The sequence below is a fragment of the Periplaneta americana genome, chromosome 7 (assembly GCF_040183065.1).
Source record: "Periplaneta americana isolate PAMFEO1 chromosome 7, P.americana_PAMFEO1_priV1, whole genome shotgun sequence".
Taxonomy (NCBI): Eukaryota; Metazoa; Arthropoda; class Insecta; order Blattodea; family Blattidae; genus Periplaneta; species Periplaneta americana.
The window spans coordinates 105,645,697-105,671,052 of NC_091123.1; the positions used below are offsets into that span (position 1 = coordinate 105,645,697).

At 38.4% G+C, this 25,356-nt stretch overlaps 1 protein-coding gene across 1 annotated transcript in view; it reads left to right on the forward strand.

Annotated features, from left to right (window-relative positions):
* The window catches only part of LOC138702780 (short transient receptor potential channel 5-like), a 190,225-nt gene that overhangs the window by 31,750 nt on the left and 133,119 nt on the right, over positions 1-25,356 (forward strand). The window contains exons 7-8 of the mRNA XM_069830080.1: positions 1,631-1,940; positions 23,430-23,535. Of these exons, the coding sequence (XP_069686181.1) occupies positions 1,631-1,940; positions 23,430-23,535 (416 nt within the window). The remainder of the gene's footprint in view (positions 1-1,630; positions 1,941-23,429; positions 23,536-25,356) is intronic.

Below are 25,356 nucleotides of genomic sequence, written 5' to 3' on the forward strand. Positions count from 1 at the left end.
TATTATCGCACTATAGACTATTGCATCTAATTCCAATTGCCAGTTTCGTCCTTCGTACTAGTAACTCATGTTGAAATAATTCTGTACCTACTCTATAAAAGAGTACCTTACGTACTGTAAATTCAATCTTCACTTCTGCCCGATCCGAAAAGATAAAATTACTCAGACATGCTATCTACTGTCCGTCCAAGTGGTTATGCCGCAGGATCGTAGAAAGGCGGAAATCATGTGACAGTTAATTACTTAATGGGGCCCTTTTATTTAAGTTATTTTAAACAGTTTTATAATATTATGTAAACGTCCAATTCCTAACAGAAATTAATGTTTTCAGAAAAGAGCTAAGACAGCCCAGCTTTAACAGAGGGGCGAGCAGAAGCAAGTGGGGGGAATCGGGATGCGACGTAGGCAAACGGACAGTACCTGTGCGAAAATATGATTCAATACTGAAAGCTTTTTCGTCACTGTAAAACGCGAACATATTTCTGGAACGTACTATACTCACTAACTCAGTGCTGTTTACTATATGCGGCCTTGATTCTGTGTGGAGGACAATTGGAACTTCATTAGTAGAAGGGGTGGGAGAGTGAAGTACATTCAAAAACTCAGGTACAATAAAAATTGAAGTAAAAATAAAATGATGTCCCTGTATAATTCACAGTTTGGAAGATAGAGAGATTGGGTTTGCAATAAAAATTTCACTTTTCACAGGCATTTGGTCCCTGTATAAACATCAAGAGGTTTCACGTATGTATAAGAACAAGAGTGAAACATCGCTTATGGAGGGGTGTCCTTAAACTTTTGGTAAGAGCTATACAATTGCATGGCTTTAGAAAGGGCAGTGTATTTATTACTTTATAACTCCTATAAGTTTTACTAGGCCGTAACTGGCACTGGATCAAAGGCAGCTGCGTTATTCGCTTCATAATACAGCCACTTACTTATCTGAATGCTAGTATCTCTATTGAGAACGCAAATGTCTCTGGAGGGCAATGTTTTTTAAGACTACAGATGTTTTTCATAAACAAAATTTATGCTACTGAGCACAGAAATTCAATGTTGGTTGATTTGCAATGGCTCACATTTGGGGATTTCTAAACTATTTTGTGCTTTGTCTTCCAATATGTTGTCCACTTAAATTTTTTGGTAGCTGAAGTTTATATTTTTTATGTTTCATGTTCTTTTGTAAGTATGGTGCAGCTCAGCAGGTGATCCCGGTCCATTTTTGTGTCTTATGGTGTACAGAAAATGCATTCTTCTGTTTCTAAGATTTTTATTTTGGACAGATGAACGACTAGGTGATCGTGATTCTAGTTTACTATAAAGATACAACAGTTCCTTTCCATGGTTTTGTACAGTTTACCATGTTCATTCGATATCTGCTAATTTTTTTCGTGTGATTCTTAAGTATCTCTGTTTCTGCTCTTGTTTTGAGTATTCTTTGGAGTGTATGATAACTAAGTATTTGCTTTTCTTTTTGGAGTTTTGTTTTTTTTCTTTTTTCAATGCATCTACAGTGCAATTTCCTAGTAAGCCAACATGTGAGGGAAGCTACAATGTTTCGGAGCCAAATTGCTGACAAACGTTGCAGATGAAATATAATAGTCGAAAACTTGTGAATCACACTTTCAAGATCAAGTATGCTGACAGGTGTGTGGGCGTGAATGTGCAGGTTCTGAACGAAGTCTGGGCCGGAAACTGGAACGAGTGGCGTGGGCGATCCGAGATTCTCAAGTTGCTCGTCATCCTGCCGCGCATTGTGATGCTACCCTACGTAGCGTTAATGTGCGTGTTTGCGCCCAAGAGTAACGCAGTGGCATTCCATAGCCTTCCTCTCAACAAAATGATAAACACCGTGGCCTCGTACCTCATCTTTCTCACCTTGGTGTTCATCGTGTCCAACCAGGACAAGAAACATCAGAAGCGAGGGCCGCCCAATTCAGGTTATATGCTTGTTTGTTCACACAATACTAAATTTAGTTAATAGATTTAATGAAACATGTTCTGTGAATAATGTGATGGGAATTATTTATAGCAATAGATGAGTAACACTTCCAGCACCTACTGTGTGGAGGGTGAGTACCAAACGCTAGTAATATAATATAGTACATGTTTTAATTCAGCGAAGCACCGTGAGTTACGGATGCAAACAGCAGCGGTAGCAAGGGATCTGCCGTTAGTCATCTGACAGAAACACTAGGAATGTTCGCTGGCACACACTATATTACGATAGTGTTGATTTCATCGTATTTTCTTTGGAGAAGGATAAAAGAGCATAGGATTGATTGGGACACCCAATAAAATACAGGATTAGTGACGGAGTCATAATTTATTAATCTAATGGGAGTTCTCGGCCAAGCAGAATCTCATACACATAGCCCATTCGCAATAGCCACTGCAGCAACAGCAAGCCGTGCATTGGGAGAGGGCATACTAGAAGGGCTACTAAATTACAACATAGATCTTATGCGTATACTATACATAAATATTATCTTTTCTATCTTTTTTCATTGTAAAATTGATATTAGACTAGACTCTGTGGCACTGGTGGCCAACTCGCGCTCTTTGTGCAAGAGTAATCTTCGCTGCACACGAGCAGTATACGAAAGCAGACAGTCGCAAATGCTTGCAATACCAACGTTGCTCTTCTTTGCTCGTGAGTGCAACTGAATGTACAGTGCTTCGTAAGAGCAGCTGAGTTGGTTACTGCTTTGTGGCATGATGAAGAGACGACTTGAGCGAGTCTACGTGCTTATTAATGCGTCAAGGGGTTGCAAAATATAACTGAATGTTGATGTCACTAAACATAATTAAGATGGAATCGAATTTTTGCAAGACACTATAGATAACCCACCTTCATTGGGCTCCAATCCAATTAAATTGTTTTGAGAATATACTACTACTGTTTAAAAAATATAATATAAAAAATCAGTATCAATTAGCGTAAAATGTTCTCTTTATACATCACTTAGACGCTATAAAAATAAACAAATTAAAGTTAGAATTTAAAGACTATCTGAAAAATTTAAACATAGACATTGACGATTTATGAAATGCAATAAGATAAGAAAACCTCTGGAGTATTGGTAAAATAAGTGTGAACTCAACATAATAATGATCAATAATTGAATATGCAATTTCGAAAAGTAGATACACATCTCTCAAAAGTAAAAATGTTCAGGTTTAAAAAAAACTCATTTTATTTTAAACCGCTGTACCCAGATTAACAAAACTTTCAGTTAGCATTTTGGAGTCAAAGCACAATATAATAAGAACGAAAAAAACATATTTAAGATATTATCATATGTTTTTTTTATTTCTTTGTTTTGGAGATTTGCCCTTTTCGAAATGCATTTAAAATGCTTTTATAAATAAACAAGAATTAAAAAAAATGATAAAACTAATAACACACAGCTGGCCACCCTACCCCTTATCTCCTGGCCTAGTTGCCTCATAAGTGCTGCTTTCTTGGTATCACTTGAGAGGTTCAGACCTGTCTTTGGATAGTTGACTGAACAGCAACAAGGTATAATATACTGTGACAGCTGCAACGGGGTTTGAACACGCGTCCGACAGGGCGCACGGCAGACGAAACGCTGGTACGGGGAGCATCTGCATGCTGAAGGGCAGAGGGGGTTTATTACGTCAACGCGACGAGGGGTGGGTGCGCGCTCAACTGCTGCGTGCGGAGTGAAGGGGGGACGGACCCTCCCGACTCTTCCAGAAGTCCGTCGAAGTGGAGATATCCAGATAATTCGAGAGAGCTATCTCTGCACACCCGTAGAAATTTCTCGCAACTATGATTTTGCTATAAAAGAAGAAACGCGAGCGAACTTGAGCAGTTTTCAGTTTATTCAGCCATTCAGTGAGTAAGCCAGAGCAAGCAAGCCAGTCTTATGTACCGGAGTTCGACTCGAGTGTGCGTCCGCAATTGTGTCAGCATCCGAAGGCCTGAGTTCGAGTGCAGTGGACCGCAGTTGGAGGGACCTGAGTTCGAGTGCAGTGGACCGCAGTTGGAGGGACCTGAGTTCGAGTACAGTGGACTGTCTCTGAAGGTCTGTGGTTCGAGATACTGTGAACTCTAGTGACTGAGCTAGAAGAACTGTGAACTGAGAACTGACAGTTCTGATTTTTAAATAGTGCTTTGTAAATATTAGTTAAGATTAACAGTTCATTGTTGTTCGTAATAGTCCAAGTAAATTGTCATTGTCGTTTGTGGAGTGCAATAACGAACGCTGTGTTGCTGTGCGGAGAGCAAATCCCATTGTTGCCGAGAGCGTTTAATGTGAATTGTAGAAAGGAATTATTATTGTTGAGTCGAAATAAATTTACAATACAAAAAAAATATATATGTATTCATTGACAAAATATGTTAGATGACAATGAGTATTTCAAGAAAAATAATATACAAAAATCAAATCAGAAGTCCTCTTGTGGCAGTCTTCGGCCGCCGTAGATGGCCATTGAAATAATTTTTGGCAAAAACTCTTTGAATTCTGCAATGTCTGCTATTTTTAGTCGGTTGATTGGTATTTTGCCATTGTATCATGGATAGTCTATATTTTTAGGTAGTGGAGCGCAACAACTTTTTTTTTAAAGGCAACATTTCTGCAGTAATATCATTATGTCATATTTTGCGATCACTTCACCTTGTTTTTCAGGGTCGTAAATACAAATTCACAGAACGAGGATAACTGAAATGTTACTTTCTGGTCTTCCGGTTTTTGTTATCCTTAGATTCTCACAGAAAACTGTTTTAAATTAAAGATGAGATGAGACCATTTTTAAGTCGATTATGTCTTCTGCATTTACCTGTGTTATATCAAATTTACTCGTGGCACTTGAGCTTTTAATGAGATTGATATATTGGTGATGACTAAACAGTCTGTCTTCCCGTTTTATCTTCCTCTTTACAATAACAAAATTCCGATCACATTCATTGTAGGAATGTCCGTGCTGATGGAAAAAGATATGTATCTTCATATTTCACTGTGATGACAAAGATAGTAACTGTGTCATTTCTGTTCTGCTCGGGACAACTATCACAGAAAAGATGCGACTCTGTTATAGATTCAGGAAAGCAACTGTCACATAACTGTTAAAAAATGATGCCACTTCGTTAGGGCCTTTCATAACGAATGAAAAGTTCCTCTGTTTGTCTTCATATTGTGAATACAAAATTCATATATCCAGAGCTGGCTATAGTAGAATATTTCCTGGATAAAAAACACTGGCAGAGGTAGGTTCTGTATGTAATCAAACGACAAACCCATAACAGCTTCATTGTTAGTACATTTCTCAGCAAATTCTTGTACGAGGCGCATCCGGAAAGCAAGTTTCCCGATTTTTTCCCTTGAAAGTAAACGTAATTAGCCGTGTCAATTGCGCATGCGTAACAGATCTATGACGTATGAATCATATGCCAACCGGACAGGACCCGCCTGGTGCCAGTAGCGTGACAGCAGTGGTCCGAAATGGAAGCTCTCATTCCTTCTCCCGCCGCCTGCGAGATTCGGACGGTGATAAAATTCTTTAATGCACAAAGTATTGCGCCAATTGAAATTCGTCGGCAGTTCTCTCTCTCTCCCCCCCCCCCCCTCTCTCTCTCTCTCTCTCTCTCTCTCTCTCTCTCTCTCTCTCAAGAAATTCCTGTCGTCCGGTGAGCTTTTTTGGCAACGATGAAGAGCTGAAGACGTCTGTCACACGCTGGTTCCATTCACAGGCGGCAGAGTTCTACGACAGGGGATACAAAAGTTGATCCCACGATACGACAAGTGTCTCAATTCTGATGGTGGCTATGTTGAAAAATACCTAAAACATTGCTGTACCTGTTGCCAATAAATGTTTTCCTGAAAGTGTGTGTTCTTTTTTAAAAAAAAATAGGAAAACTTACTTTCTGGATGCGCCTCGTACTTTATTTTTTATAAAATTTGGAAGCTCGGCGTTTGTGGACCAATAATTCGGAAATAGGAACTCTCTTCGCTGGATCTCTTAACTTTAATCCCTTTAATTTTTAATCCCTCACATATAGAACATGTGTTTCTGTAGTCTGCCAAATTATATTTCAAAATATGTGTTGAAGTACTTTTTAAAATAATGGTAATTTATAATACTGCCTTCCATTTCAGGATGTTTCATGAGAAACATTCCATGTAACATCTTAGTATTTAACGAAGATGATAAACACTGCTTTGTGACATCATTAGAATAATTAATTTCTTTCTTTAGAACAGAGACAATGAAGTTAAGTATTTTAAGGCAAAATTCGCCAGGAATTACATTGCTTTGCGAACCAGAAGATTTGGCTCTTTGATCTTCACTTCCACTTCCATTTCAAGTTCGAAAAGGGTACATGACATAGAGATGTGCCTTTTTCGCAGTTATTATTGGACAGCATTTGTGACAGCGGGATATACTGATGCAAGTTGGGCGCCCTTTTCGCACAAAACGATGAGTAGACATAATTAGAGTAGGCCTACATATCAGTGAAAAAACCGATATGCCAAAAAATTTGACATATGCCCTTTCCGAAATTGCATATTCAATTATAGTCTTTATTAAACACGAGTGTGTGCAACTTTCAGCCATTTTTTATTTGCCCTGAAGACTTGGCACGGGACCTCGCCGAGTGAGGATTATTATGGAGTACTGGTGGAATGATTATGATAATGGTGAAAGGAAACTGTAGAACCCTGAAAAAAAATCATCACGCCTGCTTTGTCCATCACAAAGAAAGAAGTTATATGGTGTCAGGTCAGGTGACCTGGAAGGCCAAGGGCGATATGCCAGATCAGTGGCGGTAGCACGTCAAAATCTAATGATGTGGTAGATGGTCAATTCGGAAACTTCTACGAAATCTTTGTTATCATTGTTATTGACTTCGTTTTCGCAAGCTCCAGAATACAAAACGGTTTATGTTGTGGAGTTACCATTTTCAACAATGTCTACCATGAGAACAGAAATAATACGTTTTCGGAAACTTAGAACTTGAAACTTTGGAAATTTGACTACGAAATGACAAGTGCCGTGTTAATTTCTCATTAATACTTAATAATAACCATATGAAAGTTTTATCATTTTAAAACACGGTGTACAATTCAGTTCTTTTATTTCAAGATTATTTCCGTAACCCAATTAGATCGCTCTTGGTTTTCCGTTTCAAAGTTGAGAAGGAAAGGGAATCGCGCTTAGTTTAGGCTAGATAATCGAGGTTCTTCATAATGACACTGCGGAAATGAACTGTTCGTGAAAGTGGACTTAATTTTGTTCTTGATATCAGTGTCGCATGACTTTAAATATGAAATCAAACTAACTATTACATAGTGTTCAGAAAGTCACGTAACCCTATGGGAGAACTATTTATTTCACAATAAGCAGTGGAACTGGCCGCCCTTCTGTACTTTCCACAAGTTGATATGGTTAATCAGGCTCTTGAACATCCTTTTCAATGTCTGCATTGGAATTGCATCTTTTGTTTAAATCCGGAGGTCGCGCTGGTCACAATCCCCATGAGATCAGTCGGCCTGGAAAACACTCTTCCAAGTAAGCCATAGCACTTCTGGCCGCATGAGCTGTGCCATTGTCCTGTTGAAACCACGTGAATTGATTCTGCTCTGCCGATTATGTATTGTAACATCATAATGTGCCGGTCAATGTTCACTGCGTATTCCAATTCTTTCATAGAAGTAAATTTATAAGTTACATAGGTACCGGTACCCTATTATACGCTTGAAGACGCTGTGTTGTTCTTTTTTAAATGATCGAGTCACAGAATGTAGGTACATTTTGATCAGTTTTTATTTACAAGTCTTCGGGTTAGAACCAAATTCGCCATAGGCATAGCGTACTTGCTATGCGAAGGTCTTCCTGCCAACGACATATCTTCAACTTTTTTAAATACAGGATCTTACTAACTTCAAAATCATGGTCATAAAGTCTTACTGAATGCTTCAGAACTATGCTGTGAACTGAAGCTGATTATGTCAATCCAGCCTTTTAAAATTTCTAGACTATCAGATCATGTAGAAGTGTGTACAGTCCAAGCATCCAATTAATACCCAAAAGGAAGGCTATGTTGGATATATCTTTTTTGCATGCATCAATACTTGTAATGTCAAACGTTGTTGTCACATTTTCGTTGCAAAGATTATTCCTCGTTGCAATATTATTTATATACCAACATCAATACATTGCTTTATACCACCACCATCCACAGTGATTCAATTTTAAGCTATAACATTATTTTTCATTAAAATTTAAATTAATATGAAAACGTCAATTACAATTTATAACACATCATTCGTAGACATTTCTTCAAAAGAAAGCGCCCTCTTTGACACTGCCTGAAAATTTTTAATTGGATTATTTTACGACGTTTTATCAACGGCTATGGTTATCTAGCATTTGAGTGAGATGAAGGTGATGTCAGCGAAATGAGTCCAGGGTCCAGTGCCGAAAGTTACCTAGCATTTGCTCTTAATGGATTGAGGAAAAACCCGGAAAAAACCTCAACCGCATAACTTATTCTAACCACGATTTGAACCCGGGCCAGTTCGTTTCACTATCAGGAATGCTAACCGTTACTCCACAGCGGTGGACGCCTGGGTATTAAATTAACGCTCGCACTATAGTAAAAGTTAAAGATGCTGCGTCTGGAAAAAGCGTCCACAGAAAGTTCTCAAAAGGACAACAAATTTGGTGTTTTCTCTTTTAATTTTGGCCTCAGTGAACAGGACAACTTCTTCGGTCAACTAATAAAGGAAAATAAAAAAGTCGACATTATGCACAAAAGACATTAAGGGAATGAACAAGTGAAATATTCAAATTATGCATTTGTGATGCTAATGGACTGAAATTTTTACCACAGAGTGCTGATATGTATTTAAAACATCCCTATAAATTTCATCAATGTATCTTAATTAGTTTTGAAGAAATTAATTATTTACCAATTAATACTAATTAATATTTAAAAAATGCTGCATGATGAACGCTTAACATTATGAATTTAAAAAAAATATAGAACAGTTCCTCTAACAATAATAAAACATCTATCACATGATTTTTAGTTAGCACTTCTTAGTTACTGAGAAAAAAATTCAAAACTGGGTGAGTGCCAATTTAAAGAAAAAAATGAATTTCATGCATCTTAATCAATTTATATCTTGGCAAATAATAAATATTTTAAAAATCCATATGACAGTCTTTTTCCTTTAGGTAATGTGGGCTTGTGGTAAAAATTTCATCACTATTGGTTAAGAAATGCATCATATGGAGCAATTTGAACATGTTAAAATGTAATAAAATTTAAAAGGGAGAAAATCAAGTTTTAAAGTACAACACTATGTTTGAGTACTTACACATTATGGAAATTGCTTAAAACCCTCCTGCCTGATATGTTGACCCCTCCTGCTGCTTTTTCCTACTTTCAGTGACACTTTTTGACAAACGTAGCTTCTTCCTGCTTGTTTTGAAGTTCTCACTGGTTGAAGTAGCAGCTTGCTGCAGTCGACGCTTGTCTCTCCTATTGCCAATTTTGTATGCTGCAGGAGATAATTTCACTGTTGACACTAAATCTCTCATGGAAATGTTTGCTGTACAACCCATGTTAAATTCAGTCACAGCAGAAGTAACAGCCACTTCAAGTTTTTTTTTTTTTATACAAAAATTTCTTTTGGGCACTTCCGCCATATCACACTATGAACACTTTCATTCACATTTTGAGTTTTTCCTGCAGTGCACTTGCTAAGAAGTTCATCACTAGCTAGTCTACAGTACACTGGCATGATTTTAGCCACAACATCAGGTCGCAACACTGTCTTCATGGTTTTCAAGTCATGCTTCGGAACAGCTTCTTGCTTCGCAATGGCCCGGTTGAAGAAGCACCATGACTTTTCACCACTAGGACATCTTGAATGCAGGGGCTTGTCATCCGTGGACATTGCATGGTCAAGTGTTGCATAGATGGCTTTCTTCATCTTGTTTACATCGGGGATATTATCAATAATGGCCTTTCTGTAGTAATTTTGCAGTCGAGGTATCATTTCTGCAGTCAGACTTCCCTTTTTTTTGCCTCCGATTGAGGAATCTGTCCCTCTCCATTCCCTAACAATATTCTGTAGACCTTTATCTACTCTCTTAGCAACGTGGTTCACACATTCTTCTTTTCTAATGTCAATGCCTTCACCATAAACTTGAAGCTGCTGAAGGTGATGGTGTGTTTTTGCATCCCCGTCAGACAATAAGGTTGTGTACCTCATATTACACAACCTAATGGACCGGGTCCAGAGAATTTCTGCAGCTTTCATCTCCATGGCATTTGAAGATCCATCAAAATTTTTCTCACAAACACCAGCATCTTTGTGACTTTGATACCACTGTCTATATTCGTCACTTGCAACATCCATTCTTTTTTCTGTCTTTTCACAAGTACTGCAATATTTTGACATTATTTCAAAATCTAACACTAGCCCTGTTAAAATATCTATGACTAAACCTAAACCATACTTTGATGTATGTCCACGCTTCATCCATGTGCCATCGTATGACACACCAATATTTATAACATCACTATCACTAATAGAACTGTCCACTTCCATGTGAGCTCGTCTAACTGCAGAGTGAGCATTTCTCAACACATGTTGTCTAACAAGTTTGTTTTCTTCCGTCAGTTTTATCAGGTGAGAGTTGAAGGATGGTGAGCTCAAACCTGCCATACCCATAGCCATACAATGTTGTTCCATAGCAGAGTGTCCTTTTCCCATGGTAACAAAGGCGTTGACCATTCTCCTATTTACATCGAAGGGAGGTCGAGTTGACTCAGTGTTACCTACCTTAGGGCTTGTATACATTTCATTCAACACTGTGTTGCAATTATAACACTTCACTATCACTTTAAATGCAAAGCCTGATGGTTCAGTAAGCTCAGCTTTTGCACTATCCATTCCACATTCACCACATTTTACTCCTTTATACAGTTCACTCCACAAACTTACATGCACTAATGTGTAGTCTTCACTACACTGGGGGGCACTTATATTTGAATTCTCCTGCAAGTTACCATATTTTATCAACTTTATCTCACTAGCACTTTGTTTATTATTTGTTTCTTTTGACACTTGATCTTCATTATCACCAACTAGGCCTAACACATTTTCTTGTTGCACACATTCCACAATAGTTTTGGCATTCTTCCACCTTATATTTGCTAAATTTTTAGCCCTATTAGCATATTTTGATCGTTTCTTGCCCTTATTATGAATGTCACTTAGTCTATTCATGTTTAGAAAACTAAAACTATGCCTAAAATGCTAAATGTTGAGTTATACACGTGGTCTTGAATGTTATTGTGACGATTCCTAACCTAATGCACTTATACTAACTTATTCACACTAATATATACAACTAATTGAATACAAAATTAGTGTAAAACTTTAATAACATCCTAAATAACACGAAATCAGCAAAACAAGTATGAATATTCACGTACAAACGCACAAACTCCAGAAGAAACGGTCCACAAACAATATTTTGCCGTTCAGTTTCAAAACGAAGTATTTGCAGGGCTGACAGGCAAGCTGATAGTATATTCAGGAGTGACAACAAACTTAATTTCACTAGATACACACCAGAAAAAAAAACTAGCCCGCTTTATTCAAATTACAAAGCTCAACATAAACTTTAGAGCTGACAGCTCGTTTAAAGGGCAACGAAGCACGTGCAAGCAGACATTTAAACGTCATGTGACACGGTTTAAAGGGCTCCCAAATAAAAAATGAGGCCATATTATGAAAGTAGAAGGTTTAAATAAAATTATGAACATAAAAACAAAAATTTGTATTTTTTTCCATTTTTCCACATTTTTCACTTGTTCGTTCCCTTAACCCATTACCATAATGATATAAGGAGTTCGGCAAAAATTATGAAGACAATGGATGTCAGTCGGAACCATGGAAAACACAATAGCAAAATGCACATGATAAGAACCGCCGGCAACCTTTGATGACTATACTAAAAGCCAGGTTATGAACCGACGAAACAGGAAGTAGTTGGATGGGCGAGAGGAAAGTGCGGGTTAGAGGGGTAGCCTGTGCAGTAATGACACGTTGAGTGTGGCGGATGGAGGGGAGAACGAGAACGGAGCTTTTCATTGGACCTCGCGTGAAAATGTCGTCTGCTAACGAAAATCTGGCAACGGAATCACGGAGACAGTGTAGCCAGTTCATTTGCAGTAGCACGTGCATTACGAGTCGCATTTCGTACCAGCGTCATTAGCTCGTGCTTTCTTAAAAACAGTAATTTTAATTACTAATATTGTGGATAGTGTTATCGAGAACTATATACAGTAGTTTTTTTAAACATATCGGTGACAAACACTGAACACGCTTTGAATCTCGCCCCACTATGTGGCAACAGAGCTCAGAAAGAGACCAACAGAACGTTGCTTCCGGTTTAGTCGGTTCATAACCTGGCTTTTAGTATAATAAACTCTGGGATATGTATCGGCGTGGCGAATAGCTAAGCAACACGTGGAAACACTGTGTGGCGTCGGCATATCGTTTCAAAGGACAGAAGAAATGAAGATTTAATATGAAGAGCTCGAATGAATCACCGCAAGTAATGCATGTTGGTAGTCTCGAAAATCGAGTAACAAAATAATACTTTATTTAATATATTACAGCACGCTTTTACGTTTATGACATAAATTACGCAGTTTACAAGTACCGTAGAAGAGGGTAAAGTCGATCGAAATTTTGCAATTTTTTTATGATATTGAGGTTATGCAATGGAGCGAAGTTCCTCAGAAAAGAGCATTTTGTTGTCATATCCTTGACTTATGAAGGAACGTTACAAGAAGTGAATTACAATCTATCAAAGTCTGATTTTTTTTATTTGACTTGTGATTGAAGTTACCTGCTAAAGAGGATAAAGTCGAGCACCATTGAATTTTTAGTTTAAGATCGATTTTAAAATATTGCAGAGTAAAGTCGATCACTGTTTATGTTTTTAAAAAACAAATTAAGTGTATTACATATATTTTATTTGTTATAAGGGTTGTAGAAAACATTATTAATCTACAATATATGCCTATAGGATTATATAGTGTATCTTTTGTTACTGTGATAATACAATTCGATACAATTAGGTCTATAGGTCTCCACTGTACAAACGTGACTATGATTGCGAACTTATAAAACATAAAAACACATTTTAATACTTCACATAGCAACAAACAAAGATTTAAGAATTCAAAATTTATATTGAAATACCACACTTCAATTATAATCTAAAGTGCTATTCAACATTGCTTAGGTTTATGTCAGATGTTAATTGAAATCTTCCCTTACTCATGTCACTTTAGAAACTACGTTGTTTCCATCGTCAGGTACAGAGGGGTATACAAAATACGTTCCTTTGGCAGTGCTTCTCTTACGCAAGAAATTCACTATCCTCTTCCTCTTTCCCCACTATCCCACCAATATACGCTATACAATGACACTTTTCTGTTTATAAGTGTTAGTTGGAGGTATTTCGGTGAATAATTTATTCTTCCTGCTGGTCCTATCTGCTTCTAGTAGGTCGATGGCATGATCGACTTAACCATACAAAGGTACAAGTTTTCTTAAAATAATAAGTTTCAGTATACTAATATTTAGGAACTGCAAAACTATTATTTCAGGATACAATCTCAACGAAAAGTACTTACGTATACTTCCTGTCTCCTTTCATTGCTGATGATAATTTAGAGTTTGTAAGACTTTGTTTTCGTTTAAGAGAAAAAGTTGAGAATAACAATTTTTACTTCAACGGTAATTACACTGTGTTCCCATTGTTGGCATGCGCAGGCTTTTTGTTGTCCCTCTCGCTTACATTTGCAATGTCAGGCAATGAAGTCAGCATAACAAAATTTTAACATGTAACTGAGAGAATATATAATTTTCAATAAAAACCGCAAATGATCGATTATACACCCACTGATTGACTTTACTCACTTCTGCGGTACTTTACGCGTTGTGTACAGATTAATTTTTACGTGTAACTTCCCAGCCCTGCTCACAGTATGCAACTCGCGCATCGATCAAGTTTTCTTCTGTTAACACCTTAGGGCAACTGCTTGTGTAGTTGCATGAGGGTTTACTGAAACTTTTCCATACTTTTCTGCGAAGACCTCCTCAGCAGATGTACTGAATGACAACGAATATACGCTAATGGAACGTCAGCTCAATGGTTACTCATACTCAATGTTCTTTACCATCTGGATAAAAAGAGAATAATTACATGCGTTTCCTCAATAGGGTTGCGAAATTATTTTAACATTCTGTAGAAGCTGTTCAATCCAGGAATTCTAACCGATAATTAATGGATGCTGCATAATTTATTAAAGAACTATACTGTAATTGTAACTATTTAAATATAAGCCAGTTATATATGCATTTGTATATTAATTATCAAACACTTACGTAAAGTTCATTAGTATTAATGCAAACATTTTTATTTCGTTTTAAAGGTTATTACATGTATACAGAGTGGAAGTGAAATAACCTTGCAGATTGAAAGGGACGATAGGATACACTTAAATGAATAGAAAACCTACATTACGTTTTGTGATTAAATGCATTGTTAATTAGAAAATTTAGTTTGAAGTTTCAGCAGTCCGGCAACATTGCCGCTAACACACTCTATTCGTGACACAGATGTAAGAGGTCAACGAACTCTGTGTGTCTCGCTAGGTGAGCTGTTCTTTGGCACGACGTTTCCACTCGCGCTTATCGTGAAGTGGCTTGAAATTAGAGGTAATTTTAATTAAATTAATAGGAAAACTGTCCACGATATTGAAATACGCCAGAGGGATAAATGAATCGATAATTTTAGAAACAACGTAACTCCACAAACATAAATTTTTCACAAATGAGAAAAAACTAATTTATGAAAATATGCAGATAGCTACTTCAGTGGAATTTTTGCACATTTAAAGGAACTGTTGAACAGATTATATAAATAATATATAATAATATAAATATGTTAAATAATTATTTAACATATAATGCAAATACAAAATATAATATATAGTGTATTAAATTTAAGTCCAAAAGTTCAGGAGTTACGTTGTTTCTAAACTTAACACAAAATATCAGACAAAATGTTTATCTTATATTGTAGTTTCATTAAATTCCAGATTATAAATAATAAATAAATCAAAGAACTGTTACAAATCAAACTTTTGTACGTTCTAACTGTCAATTACTAAACAAAATTATTTGAGATTATTGCATATTTGACATGAATGTTTTCATTTTTTACATAGAAACAAATTTGTGCATGAAAATTAATTCAGTACAGTTTAGGTTTATATTAGCGTTCAATGCAAAAAAAAAAACACATTACTTTCATGAATTATTTTCCAAAATATTAGTACAAAATGATTTCTGCTCTGCAGGAATATATGCAAGATTTTCTTAAGATCACTCACTTTAGCATCACTTAGTTTCAGTTCATCCCTGTAAGCCCTAGTTTGTGACAAAGTTACATTCCGTTTACCAGTGCCTCGAAAAATGAATGTATGCTCAAAAATGGTCTCAATAAACGGTGCTGTTGTTACAATTCCAGAGAACTCTTTTGTGTCTTAAAATAAGTAATTATTTGAAACGAAGTATGCTTGTCTCTTGAAAGTTGTTCAGTTTCTGAACTATCTTCTTATAAAGATGAGGACACCAATCTTTGAAGTTCATTATAAGGTCAGTGTCCACCATAGTAACAGAGAACTTTCAGGAGGAACTTGATTTTACTATTATTTCACAAATTCCCTTTGGGAGATAAATCCTGTCATGTTTTGCCATAAACCTTTTCACCACTCCGAAATACCGGTCATTGAGTAGAAAAGAATGTTCTCATAGTGGAAAGAAATGCTTGATCACATTGAAACTTTCTGTTTCTGTCAGTGTCATTAAGAATCGAATTACAGTATGGTTCCTATTCTAACCTCTGCAACTATCTGAAAATGAATGCAGTTCTCTGACATCTTTGGACAACACACTGTCTAGGTAATGTAAGAGGAAAGACACGACTTCATTTGAGCCCTTGCCTCCTTTAGTTTCATCATAAATGTAAAAATGAAGTAAAAGTGCTGCCACTATTAACAGTAGAAACAACAGAACTACAACAACTGCCGTTGTTTCTAAACTTACCACGATCTTTCACTGGCAGTATATGCAAGATAATAGCCGAACGCTGAGTTCTTTCTACACAGAACTCTGTAACTATGTCCAATGAATGCATTAAAACAGAAAACTAATTTTGTGAAAAAAGTGGAGTTACGTTGTTTCTAAAATTACAGATTGAAATTATTCTTTACTAGAGTTCCTATTAATATGGACAAAATTCACGATCCTATTCGCAATATTTACCGAATAAGAGGTTGTTAAACATTTGGGAAAAAAACATTTTTTCCAGAAAAAAACTATGACCTTTCACGAATGGGATATTATAGCTTTTTGTTACAAACAACATGAGTAATTCGCCCTGAAAATCTGCAAGACTATTTTACTTCTATCCTGTATATATACAAGGTGGAAGGGAACCTATTACCACATTCTAGTATACATATAGTCACGAAGCTTGAGGTGATTTTTTGCATTTCTCGCGATACAATGTTCCAAGCGGTTAGAAACTGAGAGTACTAAGAACAATAGACTGCGCAATAGTAGCGATCCTAGTGGCTAGCAACTAAAGTTCAACTGTCATTGTATGCATATTCCCTACGTATTGAGCTTCGTGACTGTATGGAATAGACTGTGCTATTACATTAATTCACAGAGGTGATAGATAAAGTCAATGGGAAAAAGTTTATCAAATAAGATTTTTGATACGTCCAATAATTTTGAGAGTAAGAAATGTAACGTGTTGCAACGCCGTATCATTCCTTGAGACGTTTTTGTTCACATCCTTCTCTCGTAAGTCCTGCGGAGTGGATGATTACTCACTCGCGCTGAGGAGCAATGACCTCAAGGAGCGTTACAGCGTTGCAACGCGATACATTTCGTACTGTCAAAACTATTGGACGTATCAAAATACTTATTTGACAAAACTTGTTCGCATTGATTTCTTCTATTACTTCTGTGAATTAATATAATAGGTTCCCTTCCACCCTGTATATAGGCCTACGCATAGTACATACGTACGTACGTACATACATACATACATATATGCACACATGCATGCATACATACATACATACATGCATACATACATACATACAGTTAGCGGTGTTTAAAAAGGGCGCGTCTGCTACTATGGCTATTTGCACCCTTATCTAAAATCTTTTACTAAACATAAACACAATACAATAACCAGAATGCTTAAAAGAACTAAAAAGCGTTGTCACGGTTAAAACGAGGCAAACAAATGCAGTTTCAACAAGGTGAAGGATAAAAACCATAAAAGTGAGAAGTTCTCAGACCCTAAGTAGTATTTAAAAAGAAACAACAAAACAATAAAACAAATGCCACCAGAGATAAATTATCTGGCGCATTTATAAAATGTCCGGATGTATAACGTCCGGATGTCAAATTTGTTAAAATCGTATACTAAAAAATGCAACCTCCGGATGTAAAGAGTCCGGAGGATAGGTAAACCGGGTCATTAAAAAACTATATCACCTTGTCAAGTCCTGTATTCGATAAAAATCTCAGAACTGCACTTGTACAATTAAAATCATTTCCAAGAGCGCCACGTAGAGTCGGCCGAATTCCATACTGCCGACGGACACGGTCGTATTTTCTACACTGTAATAAAAAATGTTCCACGGTCAGTGGAACATGGCATAAATCGCACTCCGGCTGGGGCTCGCCACGTAGGAGATGGCCTTGCGTCAAATGACAGTGGCCTATCTTCAACCCGGTGAGTAAAACTTCTTCGTGTCGTGACGCTTTTGTGGACGAATCCCAAACGCGAACAGTATTCTTTATTCTTCGTAATTTATTTCCCTCTTGTGCAGATCATTTGGCTTCCCATTGCCACCATAACGTATGCCTCAAATAATTTTTAATATCTTGCCACCTCTCACACCAGTACACCTCAGACCCATTTATAGCACCGTCCCTTGCTGCAGCATCCGCTGTCTCGTTTCCAGGAATGCCAAAATGACCCGGAGTCCGCACTACTCCAGTCTCATAATCAAAGGTTAGGAGAGTGTGGAAAAGTTCATGGGTTCTCAAAACAAGCGGATCATCAGGATTCAGACGCTGCAGGGACTCAATGGCGCTTAGAAAGTCGGAGCAGATAAGGAATCTGCCCCGGGGTTGCCTAATTAGAAACAATAAAACTCTATAAAAAGCATATAATTCTGCGGTAAAAACACTGGTGTACTGGCTCGATTTATATTTAAATATCTGTCCATTCGCAATAAAGAAACAACCAACACAATCATTTACTCGAGATCCGTCAGTAAAAACTAATGAGTAATTTGGATACTGTGATAAAAGTTCACTAAAACTAAGTCTGTAGACAAAAGCTAGTGTAAAATTTTTAAAACATCGGCTCAGACTTACGTCAAACATGGGACGTCGCATAGTCCACGATGGAGTGGTGGTGTACTCCAGTGTGCGAACTGTGAGCTCGCACAGCAGTTCTCGAAACCGCACACCTGCTGGACGAAGTCTCCGTGGTTTTTCACTGAATCGGCCATAAAGAGACAGATGGTAAAAGGAGTAAGAATTGTGCTCGGGCTGTGAGCGAAGTTTAACAGCATACGAGCACAATAAGACATTACGTCGCCGATACAGTAATGTTTCCCCGCTTCGCAATACAGGCTCTCTATCCGACTCGTTCGGAAGGTCCCTGTAGCGAGTCGTAGCCCATGATGATGAATAGTGTCTAAAAGACGTCACTTGGATTTACTTGGTGAGCCATAGATAAAACAGCCATATTCTAGCTTTGACCGGATAAGAGCACGATAAAGACGTAAAAGCACTATGCGGTCTGCACCCCAGCGAACTCCTGACAAAAGGCATAAAATATTTAACGATTTTTCGCAACGCCTTCTCAGATCACGTATATGCGCCTCCCATGTTAATTTATAATCAAAGATAAGGCCCAAAAATCTCGCAGTGCCTGTATATTGCAATTCCACTCCATTAAGACGCAGTTCAGGATGTAGATGCAATCCACGATAGTTATAGAAGTGGACACACTGCGTTTTTAGAGTGGAGAATTTAAAGCCATTGCGAACAGCCCATTCTGATATTACGTTGATGACCAGTTGTAATTGTCGACCGATGGATGGAAGGTATCGGGAGCTGTAATATAAACTGAAGTCATCAACGTACAACAGAGAAGATACTCGGTCACCCACACAGTTGGCAATTCCATTGATCGCAATGCAGAAAAGAAGGACGCTTAATACAGACCCCTGCGGAACGCCGTTTTCTTGGAGATGTTCGGTAGAAAGTGTGGTGCCTACTCGAACTCGGAAATACCGCTCTGCCATGAACTTCGCAATAAACGTTGGTAGACAACCACGAAACCCCAATCATACAGAGTTCGCAGAATGCCGTACAGCCATGTGGTATTGTAAGCCTTTTCTAGATCAAATAAGACCGCCACAAGATGTTCCTTCTTGAGGAAGGCATCTCTAATGGCGGTCTCCAGCCGAACAAGATGGTCTGCGGCGGATCTGTGCTTACGAAAACCACATTGGATATTAGATAATCGGTTTTCCGATTCGAGTAGGCGTTTACTTATCATCTTTTCCATAACCTTGCATACGCAGCTGGTGAGACATATTGGCCTATAACTGCCAGGTAGAGAAGGATTCTTTCCTGGTTTCAGGACTGGGATTACAATGGCGGAACGCCAAGCAGAGGAAAATACATCCTCAGTCCAGATCCTGTTGTAAATTGAGAGAAGAAAGGATATTCCAACTAGTGGAAGATGGCGAAGCATGCGGTTATGGATGTTATCAGAGCCAGGGGAGGTGTCAGGGGATGTGTCTAGTGCCGCCTCCACCTCCTCGGATGTGAACGGTGTATTGTAGTTTTCAGTGTTAAAAGATATAAAGTTCAGTGTTCGTTTTTCCGCAGTATCCTTGATTTTTAGAAATTCGGGTCATAATTGTTTGAGCTGCTTATCTGTGAAAATGATCTAGCGAATATTTCAGCAATTTCTGTGGGACTAGTGGTCGTTCCTCCATTGTTCAGAAGACCCGGAATTACAGAACTACGTTTCCCCATTATTCGACAGACTTTGTCCCATACTGTGTTAGCTGGGACGTTGTTTTTCAATGAATTGACGTAGTTTGTCCAGGACGTCTTCTTAGCATCGCACACGGTGCGACGAGCTTTGGCTCGAAGACGTTTAAACTGGACAAAATTTTCTTGGGTCGGATGGCGCTCAAATTGGCGTAAAGGACGTTTGCGGTCACTGATAGCATCTCTGCAGGCGTCCGTCCACCAGGGGACAGAGAAGCGCTTTGGCCTGCAGGACGACCGGGGGATAGACAATTCCGCTGACTTTATAACGACATTTGAGAAATAATCTACTACGGAGTCCGCACTTTCATCTCCGGTATCGTCGAATGATATGAACTCCGAAAATCCGACCCAGTCCGCCTTTTTAATAACCCAGTTTTGAGAGCGAGATTCCGCAGGACGTAAAGCGGACATACGCATTCGAATGGGGTAGTAGTCACTACCATGGAGGTCGGGAATCACAGACCATTCGAAATGCGTGAACAAAACTGGGCTACAAATGGAGATATCTATCATAGAGAATGTACGGTAAGCCAAGGATAGATGAGTTGCTTCCCCTGAATTCAGGGTAATCAGACTGAAACGGGTACATTCCTCTGCTATTTTATTTCCTCTGTCATCATCAGAATTGGAGTCCCAAGAATGGTGCGATGCATTGAAATCTCCCACTAACAGATATGGAGCAGTTACCTGAATCAGAATATCTTCAATTTCATTTACTGTGAAAGCTGTATGAAGGGGTATATACATACAAATTATAGAAAACTGAATGTTGTGTAATGTCATTGTGGCAGCTATGCATTGATGTACCGTGGTAATATTGATGACGGAGGAAAAGACACTTTGGCGGAGAAGGAGAGCACAACCTCCGTTGGCACGAATACCGGCAAGATGATCGTACCGGTGGACATAGTACCCTGAGATATTCAGGGAGTTTTCAGGTTGGAGGTGTGTCTCCTGAAGACATAAAATAGCAGGATTCTCTTGATAGATTAATTGCTGTAGTTCTGCGTATCGACTGCGTACACCGTTCACGTTCCATTGTATAATATCAATCATCACGAGGAGCTAAATCACGGTGGTGGCTTTACAGGTGATTTTCTCTTCTGTTCTCTCCTATGACTCTGTCCCTTCGACTGCGACAGCTTAGATTTTGACGGCGGCGAAATACTTGTAGTACGTCGCGCTCCTGATCGTGACCTTGATCGGGTACGGGCTCGAGAACGAGGTCACGATTTCTCTTCCGTACCAGGAGTGCGACGTCGTGATATTCTCTCATGCCCAGAACTTGTCTGTGACGTCTGAGCAACCGTCTTTTCGGTACATAGGGCCTGATATCAAGGCCACAGCTGTCGTCTAAGTCGTCAGTCTGGGTACCGGCGTCCACATACGTCTGGCTTGCGGTCTCTGCTCGCTTCCCAGATATACACTCAAGAGGTGGCGTTTGAGTTGACGCATCGGTATCCACCGTTCGTCGTAAGACCACCAGTCACTGTTCCTTTTTTAGGTTCTTCCATTCTCTTTTTTTTTTTTTTGGAGGGAGCACGAAGAGGCCATTTTGAAACTACGGAACCGTCGGCGTCGGGGGGGGGCATTTAGAAAAAGACACCTAAAATGTCTTCTCGTTCTGTGCCGGCCATGGGGACCCCCCACAGCCGATCCCAGCAACCCACTTCACGCAAGTTACCCTTCAAACTGGACATTACACACCTAACGACAAGTCCTACACCAGAGGCGTGTTGCAGCTTTATGCCCCTACCACGGGAATAACCGCCCGTGGCTCCCCACTCTACACTGAACACAACCGCCAGACTACTCGGCTAACTCCGACCCACCTCCCAAAGCCGGAGCAATCCGAGATCGCACGCAGCTTCAGAGGACTTGTGGCTGATTACACTCCGACACCCATACGTCAGCGATAACACGTCGGAGCGATATATCCGCTCCGGCGAGCAGAGTCGGTCACCGGGACATTTAAATCGCCCCGGGCTCGCATTGGGACTCTACGTGAGTGTACATGACTACTGGACCGGGCTCCGCACCTAGACTTGCATATAGGGGCAGTATGAAGGGTCCACTATTGCTTCGTTGCTGGGCGCCCTGTCGGGCCACACAAGTCGGAAGTCGCGCTCGAAACCGTGGGACAGGACTACGGAGATAGGAAAGATCCCCGCTGGTGAGGCGGGAGTTATAAACCTAAGAAACTTAACCTAATAACAGATATAAGTACTAGAAGGGGAAGAAGAATGAAGCCTTATCAGGCATTCTTAACAAATCCCGTCATGGTAACGCACGTGGCAAAAACTAACAGCGGGGATGGAGAGGTGAAAATGGCTGTGATGGTGTGGTGGGCATTCCGCATGCGATGGTGGCCGGCGAGGAGAAATAGAGCGATGAAAAAGACGAGAGAATGAAAAGGACTGGGTGGTGATAAGGCGATTAATGTTCGAAAAGAAAAGCACGAGAGCCACCATTGCATCCCCCGGTCACCAACTTGGCGGAACTCACCTCGACCGGTACATACATACATACATACATACATACATACATACATACATACATACATACATACATACATACATACATACATACATACATGCATACATTACATACAGTATTCTTTGTTCTTTTCCACTAAGAGTTAATTTACATATGTGATTCACAGCCTCTTTGCAAGAATTAATTATTATCATAATCATTCCACAATACTCTATAAATTAAAATTAAATATCTAGCAACCCTGATTAAGAGTCCAAGATTTAGAGTGTCTGTGTAAAGCTGAATCCAGAATGTTGCCACCATTTTATTTATAAAAAAATTATTTCTATGGTAAATACTGCTTAACGAATGGAATAGGTGTATTTTCTTATGGTAAAGACAAAATGTTTTAAAGATTAAAGACAATTTAACTAACGGGGTAGATGTTTGAAGTAGGTGACAAATTTCACTGCAAAGATAAAAACTACTGGTCCCTAGTCTATTGCTTTCAATGACAATTTTAGTCAAAATTTGTAAATGATAATTAAAATAGTGTCGCCATTATGGAAACATACATTATTATTTATAATTATTTCACAGTTCTTTATATTGCTTATTTCTTAGTCATAATTCAGACTGTACGACCATTACGGAAATACAGATTATTAGTTTTAATTACTTCACAGTTCTTTACATTGTTAATTTCTCTGTTAGGAGTGGAACCTGCAGTTATAGTATACGTTGCTGCTTACATATGGAGTTCCACAAAATTATGTTTGAAAGAAGGACCTCGGAGATTCTTCAGTGTTCTAGCGAACTGGTAAGAAAATGAATGAAAAATATCCTCTCAAATTCGAAAATTAAACATGAAATTTCACATTCTGGCAATTGAATTTACTTAAGAATTTGCCATATCAATTATGTGAAATTGTTTCATTTAATTCTTTTTTAATTTCAGCTAATAGTTAATCATAAATTTAATTTCAACACCATTTTTTTTCGAACCACAAACTCGTATTCAAGCACAGTTACTCAAGATATTATTGAGCACATTAATGATTTGATTTGTTATGTATAACAAGTTCTATTCAAAGTGGGGTTTTTAAACATAATATTTTTCAATGTAGTGGTTCACAAACAGTGCGAATCTGCGAGCAGAGGCGTAATTTCTGGTAAATATTCTTAACACGCGTTCGTTTCGTTTGTAACATCAGAAAATTCGATCATGTAACACCGTCACTAGAATTGTTGTCTTGGAGTCCACTTAAAGAAAGAAGACTCTTCAACTCTCTCTTATTACTATTTAAAATCATCCACACCTCCACATCCTCTTACCTAGCATCTCGTTTTGTTTACCTTTCACTACCTCGAACCCGGAACACGTACCTTCTCTCTATTCGTCTGCACAGAACATCCTTCTACTCATTACCGTTCAGCATATCTATTCCACGCCTTTGGAACTCTCTCCCTGACCATGTCAGAGACTGTCGGACAATATCAAAATTCAAATTTAAATTAAAAAATCACATTCTAGTTCACGGAATTTCTTTTTGAACACCTATCAGATTACGCAACTTCGGCTTAACCCATGACATAAGTAAATATTGTAACTATGCTGTTGTAAAATTGACAATTAATATGTAATGTATTTATTATTATTATTATTATTATTATTATTATTATTATTATTATTATTATTATTATCAGTTATCAGTTATCACTATCATCATTGCTATCTCTGTTTTTCTTTCTTTTTTTTTCTTGTATTAGCTCGATGAGAACTCTATAATGTTCTTTTGACCCTGTTGACCCTATATAGGGCTTTAATTCAATTTGTATTATTTTCACCAGCGTCTGTATTTTTTTTTTTGTATTTATATGTGTTATCTGGTGGAATGGAAGAGAAGGCCTTATGGCCTTAATCCTGTCAGATTATATATATATATATATATATATATATATATATATACACACATACATACATACATACACAGGGTGTTTCAAAAATACGAGGCATCATTTCAGGTATGTATTTCCCACATGTAGACAATCAAAATAGTTCATTACAACATGTGTCAGGAAATTTTTTATTTCCGAGTTATGGCCTTCACAACATTGAAATTTACCGGAACGTTTTTTTTTTCCGCAGGTCGTTGCCGTCAAAGGAGACATTAAGAGGACACTCTGATAGTTCATTCCGAGGCGAAGGTTACATTCAGTGTTGTGTAGGCGTTAGAGTGTGCGACATGTATTCAAATCAAGAGCTGGCAGAGATACACTTCATGTACGGTAAGGCGGACGGCAATGCTGCGCTGGCTCGTCGTTTGTACCCACAGCGACAATGTCCAGATCGGAAGACATTTGTACGTCTCCATTACCGTCTGTGCGAGTATGGAAAATTTAACTCTCCTGGTGTGGGAAGGGGATAACCAAGGTCTACAACTCCAAAAGTACAGGAAGAGATTCTGGAGGCTGTGAACATGACTCCTTCTATCAGCACACGAAGGGTAGCGTTGCAAGTCAATGTTCCTCATACGACTGTCTGGAGACTGTTGAAAGAGTATCAATTGTATCCTTATCATTTGCAACGTGTACAGGCCCTGTCACCAGCAGATTACCCTGCACGAGTTAGGTTCTGTCA